The 11,947-nt window shown below is 45.6% G+C and overlaps 1 protein-coding gene across 1 annotated transcript in view; it reads left to right on the forward strand.

The window, feature by feature from the left end:
- LOC308367150 (voltage-dependent P/Q-type calcium channel subunit alpha-1A-like) overlaps window positions 1-7,419 on the forward strand; it is a gene marked incomplete at both ends in the record, with an annotated part of 69,137 nt that extends 61,718 nt beyond the window's left edge. The window contains 6 exons of the mRNA XM_080840964.1: window positions 1,757-1,873; window positions 2,044-2,109; window positions 3,472-3,569; window positions 3,998-4,148; window positions 4,278-4,405; window positions 7,284-7,419. Of these exons, the coding sequence (XP_080697090.1) occupies window positions 1,757-1,873; window positions 2,044-2,109; window positions 3,472-3,569; window positions 3,998-4,148; window positions 4,278-4,405; window positions 7,284-7,419 (696 nt within the window). The remainder of the gene's footprint in view (window positions 1-1,756; window positions 1,874-2,043; window positions 2,110-3,471; window positions 3,570-3,997; window positions 4,149-4,277; window positions 4,406-7,283) is intronic.
- Between the last annotated feature and the right edge of the window lie 4,528 nt (window positions 7,420-11,947).

The following is an 11,947-nucleotide window of genomic DNA, read 5'->3' on the forward strand; positions in this document are numbered from 1 at the left end:
CTCACATTCATGTACATACACAAACGTACATACAGTATGTATCCTTTCATATTCAGACACACATGACCATAGATATTCTTGAAAACAGGCTGGGATATTTTGCATGCCTTCTTTCTGCATGCTTGCCTCTGCCTGAAAACAGGGACGCTCTAACAGCACAGGCAGAAACATACACACACGCACAAACACATGCACACACACACACACACACACACACGCATACACACACACACACATTTGCCTTGCGCATACATTTAAGTAAGCTGCAGTGCCAGCCTTCAGCTAGGCACAGTGTAGTGCCATCATAGCATTCATTGTCACCATTCTGCAAGGCACAAACATAATTGGTTGTAAACATAGCAGTACTTGCACTCATACCTATGACATGAACTCCATAGTAGTCATTCTTACAGTAGTACCATGTATTACTGCAACATCATGTCCTTGCATCCAGACACAAACATGCTGGCTGGCTGAAAAGGTTGCAGAGAGGCCCCAGTACAATGCCAGCAGTGGAGCTTTGGCCAACATATAGATAGTGCTGTGAAGTCACAAGACACCAGGCTATACAGAGGTTTGCATGTGTGCATGGAACATTCTTTGAGCTCTTACCCTCAATGGGCCCTAACCTTTCCTTTAGGTGGCGGGTTGCAGGACACCTGAACTTTAGATGCTAAGCTGACTTCTCTCCTTATAGGTGGAAGCTGAAGAGAAATTGGGATAAATTCTTTGGATAAATACAAATATATAGAACATGTTTTAAAGCTTGCTATTTAATTTATACTCTTCAAGAACACAAGACAAACTATAGGCTCCCAATTTAGCTTTTAACTTAAGCAAATTAATTTAAATTAAACTGTGTCAGTAAAATGTTTTCTTCGGAGGAGAACGGTCAGTGTGTCAGAGAGCAGCACATGGCTGTTGTGTTAGAGTGCCAGGACAAGAATAGCCTTATAATAAGATATTGTGAATCATTGTCCGCACACTCTAGCTAATTGTTAGCCCAAGATGTGTACCAGTAGCAGCTAACCTAAATAGTACCTGACTGGCCTGACCTGGTGAAAATGTGCTTTATGTTGCTACTGGTTGTTTCAATGAAATCCACCTCGCCCTGTGCCCGGTGTCCTTGAGCCCGTGACCGCCTGACCCCTGACCCCTCGCATGCGTCCTTGAAGACCTCTAGCTGTTCTGGTAAAATAGTTAGCTCGTAGCTGTTAGCTTCAGTGTGAGTGTTGCATGCGTTATAAAAAAAGTTCGGGCTCCAAAAGAGAGTCTAGTGAGATCAGTGCATTTGGTTGGTCCGTTGAGGTAAAAAAAAAAGAGGTTTTGCACTTTCTTCCCCTGTTTTGGATGGGCTTGTTTTCTTCTACCCTTTAACCAATGACTTGCTTTCCCCAAAACGTTCTGTTTGTGTTATCCTTGAAACCCCCCCTTTCCTCTCCCTTCGTCCTTGGCTATGCTAAGCCTGTTCAGTCTTGCCACCCCCTCGGTCCTGTTGTGGACTCAGACTTTTCCACCCTTGTCCTTGAAAACTTCCCTCCCTTTCTGTATGCCAGTTTGGTTGTGTTTGCATTGTTTGGGAGGGGACACTTTGCACGACTGTGACTCTGAGACTAATGCATTCTTCTCCTCCCTCTCATCCATATCCATTCAAACTCCTCTGTTTTTCCCTTCTTTCTTTCTTTCTTTCTTTCTTTCTTTCTTTCCTCTCTCCCTCCCTCCCTCTTGGTGTCTCATGTGTATGTGGTGTGTGTAGAATAACTTCATAAACCTGAGTTTTCTGCGGCTTTTCCGAGCTGCTCGACTCATTAAACTGCTCAGGCAGGGCGAGACCATTCGCATCCTGCTCTGGACCTTTGTGCAGTCCTTTAAGGTAGGAAAATACACACACACACACACACACACACACACACACGCTCATTCATGTACAGTCATATACAACCACAGAGAGAAAGAAAGATGGTCGCACACACGTACATATGTATAAGACCCCTAGACCACTTCTCTGTGACCTCTGACCGCCTAGCCCCCCTCTTTGTGCAGGCTCTGCCATACGTGTGCCTGCTCATCGCCATGCTCTTCTTCATCTACGCCATCATCGGCATGCAGGTCAGTACCCGCGTCTCTGCTCTGAAAGCCCAGGGGCCAAAGCTGCCTCTGTGGCCCTTCATGCGCTCCAACGTGCTCCTAACCTCTCATGAAGTAGCCCGACCCTGACTTCTGTGCTCCGAGAGCTAATAGACTGCCTAGACAAATGAGGGCCCTGTTGTAAATGTGCAGAGCCTTTCATTGTCAGAAATGATAGGTGCTAGGGTAGCATTGGCTGTGTAAAACCAACAAGCGTTGACATTAGACTCCATCAAATTGATCAAATGTTGATTGTGATTCACTGGCATATTCTGTGAAAAAACATAACTTTTTTAATGCCACATTCATATACTGTTTAGTAAAAAAAAAACAAATACAAATGACTTGTACCACCCAGTTGTGTGTATAACACATACCAAATACACATGCATCTGGCATCCAAATAAGAAAATATCTTCATGCTCTGTTATGCTCTGTCAGATATCGAATCTTGTGTGTAGCATAAGGTCAGTATACAGAACTGATATGGTGATCTTTCATGGGTAAAGCATGTGGTATTGTAATACACCACTTGAGACTTTTCATCGTTGGCCAAATGCACAGTATGTAATATATTATGCTTGAATGATTCGTGATGTTCAAATGGATTTGTTTTGCATGATCCTGACTGTGTTCTTGAACCCCTGAGCCTTGCTTAATGTTTCCTTTACTGCATTCTCTTAAAAGGATAAAGTAAAATGTAGATGCTCCACTAAGTGAGCTGCATATATGATATCATCTTCAAATACATTTTCATGGTATATGCTCATGTGAAGAAAAGATAAACACACCCGTCGTTTCAACAAGCCGCCAAGGTTAACCACTATGTAGTCCAAGGTCAAGCACTATCTAGTCCAAGGTCAAGCACTATCTAGTCCAAGGTCAAGCACTATGTAGTCCAAGGTCAAGCACTATGTAGTCCAAGGTTACGCACTATGTAGTCCAAGGTTAAGCACTATGAAGTCTAAGGTCAAGCACTATGTAGTCCAAGGTTACACACTGTGTAGTTCTGTGGTCTGGATCTGACCTCTCTCTGTGAGAATGTAAAAAAACAGTTTTCACAGCACGACAGCTCCAACTGTATCACCAAAAGACACAAGTTAGCATGCTAGCAAGCCTTTTATCAGTGTGAACGCGCATTAGAGCCCTTTCAGTAGTTAGATCAAAACTCCTTACTGCTACCATAACAAAAGCCATACTGAACATCTGTTTTCCATAAGTTACTGTCTGTGATGAAGTCCATACTATTTGCTATGATGAATTGTAACGGTTTTGGTCTTGACTATGATGGGACTGTAGCCACGGTTTGATATATTTTTTATTTCACATGTTGGTAATCTGCAGCTGTTTGGGAACCTAGCTATTGAAGACGAGCAACAGAGTTCCATCAATGAACACAACAACTTCAGGGCCTTCTTCCATGCACTCATGCTGCTCTTCAGGTGTGTGTCTATGGGCACTCTGGGTTTGTGAAGAGTGTGTACGTGTATGTCGTTCATTTTTGAACAATTGTGAGATATGAGCTGCATGTGTGTGTTTTCCATAGTTATGGAACCTAATAGGTGTGTGTGCGTGTCCATTTACACATGTGTGTGTGTGTGTGTGTGTGTGTGTGTGTGTGTGTGTGTCCATATTAATGTGTGTGTGTGTGTTTGTGTGTGTGTGTGTGTGTGTGTGTGTGTGTGTGTGTGTGCGTGTGTCCATATTAATGTGTGTGTGTGTGTGTGTGTGTGTGTGTGCGTGTGTCCATATTAATGTGTGTGTGTGTGTGTGTGTGTGTGTGTGTGTGCGTGTCGATATACACATGTGTGTGTGTGTCTGTGTTTGTGTGTGTTGTGTGTGTTTGTGTATGCATACACGGCAATGACAGGAGTGCCACAGGAGAGTCGTGGCACGATATCATGCTGTCTTGTCTGGGTGGGAAGAAGTGTGACCCGCTCACTGGCAATGAAGACAACGAGTGTGGCAGCGAGTTTGCCTACCTCTACTTTGTCTCCTTTATCTTCCTCTGCTCCTTCCTGGTGAGGACAAACTCTTCTCTCCCCGTGTCAGTCATTTATGTCTGCACTAACGTACTGCCTTGCAAGGAGGCTGTCAACAGTTATACCAGCAAAAAAAAGTGCCATACATGTGTGTGTGTGTTTAAATAGATGCTGAATCTGTTTGTGGCTGTCATCATGGACAACTTCGAGTACCTCACGAGAGACTCCTCTATTTTGGGGCCTCACCATTTGGACGAGTATGTGAGGATATGGGCCGAGTATGATCCTGCTGCCTGGTGAGTCCATGTCCTACACCCAACTCACACACATACAGACACACACATGCACACGCACACGCACACACACACACAAACACACGCCCACGTACACTTGTGCATACGCACACAAACACACTGAAGCACAATGCCAGTCTGGGCCCTGTATCATTAGGCAGAAATTACTGCTTAGCTAGTTTTTAATTCTTTATTCTGATGTTGCTCTGGATTTCTGATCTTATGATTGTGTACCACCTCTTAATAAGGACCTATCACTGCAGTAATGTAACTTGCATGCCTAGGTCTGTTTTATCTGGTAACTGTATGATACTAAACCTACTCAACGAGACAGGGCCCTCTCTAATAGTAAGCGGGCATCCGAAATTGGCATTAGATCACAAATGTACTCATAACACTAAGACACATTAAGCCTTTTGAACTGTGTAGCATTTTTAATGTACCGTTGTATCACCATATCTTTGTCTTCCTTCACCAGTTAACCACATAATCACACACAACAGGGTTTGCACACATCCACCCACCCATACACACACACACACGCTCACACACACTGCATACATATTTGCCTGATTTCCGACTACAAATGTTAGAAGTATAGTTTCTGTCTTCCTCACATGACTCTTGAGGGGAATGTGTTTAAGGCGTTAGTGTGTGTGCCCTCATTCGGGCGTACTGCCCTCTCAGGGGGGGGCAAGCACCCGAGAGTAACAGCCAGGGGAGGGGATTGTGGAGCTGAGCCCTCGATGCTCTCCACACATCCACTCGCCCCTGGACCCTGTGTCCCCGACACACACCTGCCTCCTGTCTACCTGTGAGTGGTGAAGAACCCCCCTTCCCATCCCCTACCCTCCCCTTGCCCCCCCCCCCCCCCCCACATCTGGAATCTGAATACTGCAGAGGAAACTTACTGTGATACCCCTCTCCCCTCCCAACACCCAGCACCCAAACACGCTAAGTTTACAAGCTAGTATCTGCATTCCAGTGCCTGTCACCTAAGTGCTGATCAATGGATGGACAAGGTAACGAGACAGAGGGGAAGGTAGAGTACAACAGAGAGCAAGAGAGAGAGAGAGATAGAACGAGAGAGAGAGAGAGGGTAGAGAACAACAGGGAGAGAGAGAGCGATAGAGAGATGGAGAGAGGGAGGGTAGAGAACAACAGAGGGGGAGAGACAGAGAGATAGAAAGATAGAGAGAGAGAGAGAGAGGGTAGAGAGTAATACAACAGAAAAAAGATGGTAAGCGAAAAAAAATACCAAAGAAAAGTTTTGTTCAGTATAAAGGGAGCTTGAGGGAATAATAACTGGAGGGACATGGAAGGGTTGGGAGGATGAGAGTGAAGTAAGAGTAATGAGAGTCAAGACATGTGTAACTCCTGAACAGACCTTCAGCCAGTCATTAGTGGGGAGTGCCAAAAGCTGAAGGACACATCAAAGAATTAGTTTTACCTTTAAATGGAATGAAAGTACCAAGGAGAAATAGACAGGAGCGAGAATAGATGGTAGCAAGACATAGAGTAACGTAGACTAGTTTTGTCTCAGCAAACAGGTGACTAGCAAATACACACTGTGTGCTTGTGGGACTGTCAGTGAACAAGTGTTTAGGTGTGTTTGTGTATATAGATGTGTGTGTGTGTGTTTCTGCATATATCTATGGATATGTAATTGTGTAAATCCACTGTTATCCACCTTGTTTTCTTGATTCTTCTTTTTCTTCCAGCTGTTTTGTGGTTTCTTTTCTTGGCCTTGTTGCTCTAACCTCCCTGTATTCTTCTTTCAGTGGGCGTATTCATTACAAGGATATGTACAGTTTATTGCGAGTTATCGACCCTCCTCTGGGCTTAGGAAAGAAATGTCCCCATAGGGTGGCCTGCAAGGTTTGACTTCCACTAAAACCCTAAAAACCACCATGCTAGCATCCAAACTGGAATGAATGTCGCTTATTTACTTGGTTTTTAGTTTCTTTTTTTCCTCTTCCTTTTTTGGGATATTTTCCCTTTTTTTTGTCTTTTCACCATCTCTACTTGCATTCTTATATGAGAACGGGAATGTGTTGGAACGATGCAAACACGCATGACGAATGACTCTGCACCTCACGTCGAATGAAACGACAGCAATAACCCAAAACGAAACCTTTTCTTCCAAAAAAACTGAATTATTTGTTTTGTTTTGTTTTGTTTTGCTTGTTGTTTGATCACAGCTAGGCCCCCTGGGTATGGTAGAGTGCATTGTTCTCACGGGGTGGGGAGGGGGACAGAAACTGCATTGACATAACTGCTGTTGCAACACCATCCCAACAGTGGGGCTTTTTTTTTTGTCCTTTTGATTCTTTTGCTTCTCTTGCTCGATCCGAAGCCCCCTGTTCTTCTATGCAACCCGTCTCCCCCTCTAGGGCTTGCATAGAACGGTGTTTTAACACCAAAGGACAGAAGACGCCCTCCCCACCAGCACCGACACTAGCCAGCTACCCCCAAACCCCCTTCCCTGCTCAGACCTCTTTCAAACTCACCTGTACAGACCAGTAGCTCTTAAGTGTTAGTTGAGCCCAGAGCCAACAGCAGTGCCTGTTCTCAGCAAAGAGTGACGCCAATAACCTTGTTTTTACTCTGTTTCCCCCTCCCCTCCCCTTCCTCCTTCCTCTGCCCTCTTCCTTCCTTCCTTCCTTCCCTCACTTCCTCTCCTTTTTTCTCACCCTCTCTTTTCACCCTCTCCATTGTTTTTCTCTTCTTCCTCCTCTCTACTTCTTCTTTTTGTACTCTCTCTCTCTCTCTCTCTCTATCTCTCTCTCTCTCCTCTGTTTTCACTCTTCCCATCTACTCCCCTATTAATTTATGTCCTTGTTGATTTTCTTTATTTGCTCTTTTTATTTTGGTTGTCCAGTGGCAGAATCAGTTACAGTGATATGTATGAGATGCTCAGGCAAATGTCTCCACCGTTAGGCCTGGGGAAGAAGTGCCCGGCACGGGTTGCCTACAAGGTAGAAGGCCACTCTGCGGGGCCAGCGCTGTGTTTGTAGTGTTGGTGTTTTTGTTTTGATTTGTTTTCTCTCTCTTTCTGTTCGTTTCTTTTCCTGTGTCTTTTGTCGAACGGGAGCGCTATTGGGGGAGGGTTGTGGGTGGGTGGGTGGGTGTCATAGTAGGAGCAGTCAGGCTCATCCACAGGGAGGGGGGAACGGAAGGATCTTCTCAGTGCTATTGCACCGTATGCCGCACCCCCATAAACACACACACACACACACATACACAGAGACAGACAGACACACACACACACACACACACATTGACAGATGCATAAACACTGTACTATCACATTTATGCATGCAACTCACATATTCAAAACTGTGTGTCACTTAGGCGATCTTGCTCATTCAAAACAACTGAACTACTCTTGTCCAATAAAACTGGACATCAACCGTTAATAATAATCGTATTGACAACATCCTCCAGGATCCTGATGCAACACATACATTGAAGTGATTGCTTTAATGTATATAGGCTCAAATTGTGGGGAAAGGGACGAGTAGCATTCAGCATATGTACACACAGCCTACACATGCTAAGAATCACACACACACACACACACACACACACACACACATGCTCCCATACACTTACCAAAGTGCGAGTGCAGCAGGGCTGGGAAGGGCCAAAGGACTTCAGTCCTCCGAGTCTCCTCTGCCTGTGGATGGCGCTACACATCAATCAATCAGAAACGCGCCCCAGTGACTGTTCTTGTGGAGGACCAGGTCTCTGTCTCTCCCGTTTGATTTTGTGTTCACGCACACACACAGACCCACACACACACATACATACATGCATATACATAAAAATACAAACAATTTAAACAGTAGCTTCTTTTACAGGAAAGAGGGCAGAAGTAGGCCAATGACCCTAATGAAGCTTGAAATATTCAATTTGAAATTCAGTATGGTCTGAATTACCAGATACTATAGTTTTTTTTTCGTTGAAGCAACTAGCTTTTTAAACCCCAAACCGTTTCCCCTGGCAACTGAATTGCCGTGCCAACCGGCTTACGTACCTGTCCTTTGTTTCTTCTTCTGTCAATGCAGTTGGAATCTGTTTCCAGCTCCGCCAGCATGCTAGACCCCCCCAGTCCCCCCCAGAGTTCAGCAGCTCTCCTCTCCTCCTGCCCCCCCTAAACTCACACTCCTCCCGGGCACGGCCATCCTCCTTCCCCTCCCTCCCCCTAATTCTCTTTCCACCTTACTCCTTCTTTCTGTTTCTCTATCACAACAAACACTGGGCTCTGTCTGAGCCCTTCATTGGTCGCCCATCTTTCGATCAATAGAATAGGGCTCTGGTCTGTAATATGCCAATGGCTTCTCCATGCACACCTCAAAAGAGTCAGTTTTATTATAGTGCTCTTCGTTAACTTAATCAAACTCCTGCTTCTGACGGGTTTGTGGTTAGATATGCAGTGCAGGCCCAGAGGCAGGCTTGTGAAACACCATGCAAGAGAAAGAGCAAGTGTAGAGTCTAGTGCTAAGATTCTCTACCCTCTTCAGCCTGTCTGCAGCAGGGGGACTGATCTAGACTGTCTCTTAAATGGGATGTGCTGCTGTGGTTCTATTAGGAATTGTTCTGACCCCATGCAATTCCCCCCAAGCCTCCAAAAGCTTGGGTTAAGGGCAGCCACTCGAGCAGTCAAAGCTCAGGGGTGCTCTGTGAGGCCACATCTGTTCTTCCCCCTGAGGCACTCCCTCCCTTTACGTCCTCCATCTTCTGGTCATCTTTGTGTTTCCGTTCCCTCTCATCACTTTCCTCCTTTCATTGGATTCCATTTGCAGCTTGGTGCTTTTACCTTGTTTCTGGCTCTTTCATGGTCTCTTCACCCGTTCTGTCTAAGGGGGACTGCTTTGGTTTGCAAACAGAGGGGAGCCTTGAGAATAGAGAGTGAACTGTAACATATGCAACTAGGCCAGAGGGCTGCTGGCTGTGTGTGTGTGTGTGTGTGTGTGTGTGTGTGTGTGTGTGTGTGTGTGTGTGTGTGTGTGTGTGTGTGTGTGTGTGTGTGTGTGTGTGTGTGTGTGTGTGTGTGTGTGTGTGTGTGTGTGTGTGTGTGTGTGTGTGTGTGTGCGCGCGTGTGCGCGTGTACTTGTATGTGTGTGTTTGTGTGTGTCTGTGCGCGCGCGTTTATTTCTCTGTGAGTGAGATTGTGTGTGGATAGCTTTGTACATGTTTGGGGATGTACATGTGTGTATGTGTGTTGGTTTGTTATGGATAGTAGCAGCCCAGGCCATCTGTTACTGCCCCCCTGAGGTGACTGCTGTGGTGAACAGACCATGTCCGGGCAGCTACCTGGTGTGGGCACTCTCACTGGCAACCTTCTGTCTCACTTCAGCCACTAATGAACCCCAGCCCGTCCTCTGTCTCTCTCTACTGTCCTCCCACCCAACGCTCCTTCCATGTGCTCACTTCCTCTCTGTCCCCAGCCTATGCTATACTGTATCCATTCAGATGGTCCTCTCTCAGTTCAGTATCATGTCTTATGCTTGTCCACAATGGTGGAAATGTCATCTTTCAGTTCATCTCATCTCTGTCCATCATTGCCCCTTCTGTTCTTTGGGTCATTTACTACCATCTGAGTCATCCTCCTTTTCTCGTTTGTCCCTCTCCTGTCCTGGCAGCCTCCACCCTAAAGTGTCTCATGGTTGACATCTATCTTTTGTTAAATAATCTATATAATAACATCTCCCTGGACCAGTCAGGTTTGCTATCCGGTTCTTTGTCAGTGATCAGGTCAAAAAAGATCACCCTATCTTAAAATGATCAATTATTTCTCATCTGATCGCAACGATCTATAGTGTCCCTGTCAGTCAGGGATAGAATGCACACATTTACCTCATGTCCAGTTCCTCATATCACTTCCTGTGCAGAGATATCCCATGATCCTCAGCGACAGTGACGTGTAATCTCATCTCTGCCACATCGCCCAAAGAGAGAGTCCATACAGACTATAGGGCCAACAAACACCAGTGGTTGATGACCACTGTCGGGCTCAGCCAGTGTGTTGTGATAGACCTCTTTCACCACCTGCTCTCCCCCCCATCCTTCTTTTATGGTTTCTGAAAATTTTCCCTCTCACACTCTACGCTATCTACGTTTACTGCTCCTCTCCTCTTCCTTACCAGTTCCGCTCAGCAACCCTCCTTAATGACATCATCATGTGACCTAGATTTAAACAGGAAATCCCACTCCAATCTACTGACACCATGAAAGGAGGGATAGACCCGTTTTGTTTGACGATCACGATCTTGAAACCAGAGCAACAACAACGGCAAAAAGACATCATATGTGGTCTCTTCAGCCTTCCATAGCAAAGGCAGATTATATTTCATATGATCTGATGCCTCATTTGATCAGTGATGATGCATTAAAGAGGTCAACTGCTCTATCCTTTAAATCTTTGAATCTTTTTTTAATACCCATTCCACCCAGCAAGCGCTACTTCTTCCTTATCTTCCCTCCTCTCTTTTTCAATTCAAATCATAATGCTTTTGTCCCCTAACTCTCTCAAACACCTTGTTGTAGTCCCCTAATTTAAGGTTACCCTAATAGCATTATGCGATCTTCAGACTGACTTTATTAACAAAGCCATAATAATTGACATTATAAGTAACTTTTCTTTTTTTTTTTTTTTAAACTTGAATGTATGGAGAATGCTGTTCTGACCCAACCCTGTAGGCCACACCCATCCCCTGCATTGAGAGATCAGAGAATCTGGATGGAGCTCTAGTGTCACTCAGTAGCCCGTCTATGATTACATCTCAATGACAGTGTGTTATCCGCCAGTCACTGCTGCCACGGCGACCACGCGCTGAAAACCAAACAATTCTAATCAAGCCACAGGCAATGCTTTCTCTGTGTATGGCTGCACCGCTGGTCGTGTTGTGAGGTGTGCTGTATGCGGTCGCATGGCATGCTGCATGCAAATGTGAAGAGGTGGGGGACACCTGGGGGGAGGGGGGGTTGGAGGGAGGGGGGTCGAGGAGGGGACCCAGGCGGCTGGCATGGTATGTTGCATGGAATAAAAAGGGGTGGCACGACTGTAGTAACAGCCGAAATGCTTGGGTGGAGTGGGTGGTGGGTTTTCTGCCTGGCCTGGCGCCCACAAGTTCCCTACCTCGCCCTCCTTCCTCTGTGGGACCAGGACGACAATGAAACAATGTGCTAAAAAAACAACGAGCAAACGTTGCAAAAAAGTATGTCTTGCAAAAAGTTTGGCCTCGCTATTTTCTCTGCCATTGTTTAATTTTGCCTGGGTCTGTGGTCAGGTCTGTGAACCTCCTGCTGGGGAGAGCTTTGTTACTCCTTTGACCTCCTGACCTTGCCGGCAGAACTCGCAACTCTGCAGTACCCCCTCAGCCTGTGAGGTTTCGCTGTGTTCAGAAGCCTCCCAAAAGACATTAAACACCAACACGAAACCATTCCTCTGTCTTTTCTCTCCCGCAGAATCGACTAAAAGCAGCGCTAGACTTTCTTTAAACAAGAAAGACTCCATTAACATGAAAAGGGGAGATTCAC

This window comes from Sprattus sprattus (genome assembly GCF_963457725.1).
Source record: "Sprattus sprattus genome assembly, chromosome: 6".
NCBI lineage: Eukaryota > Metazoa > Chordata > Actinopteri > Clupeiformes > Clupeidae > Sprattus > Sprattus sprattus.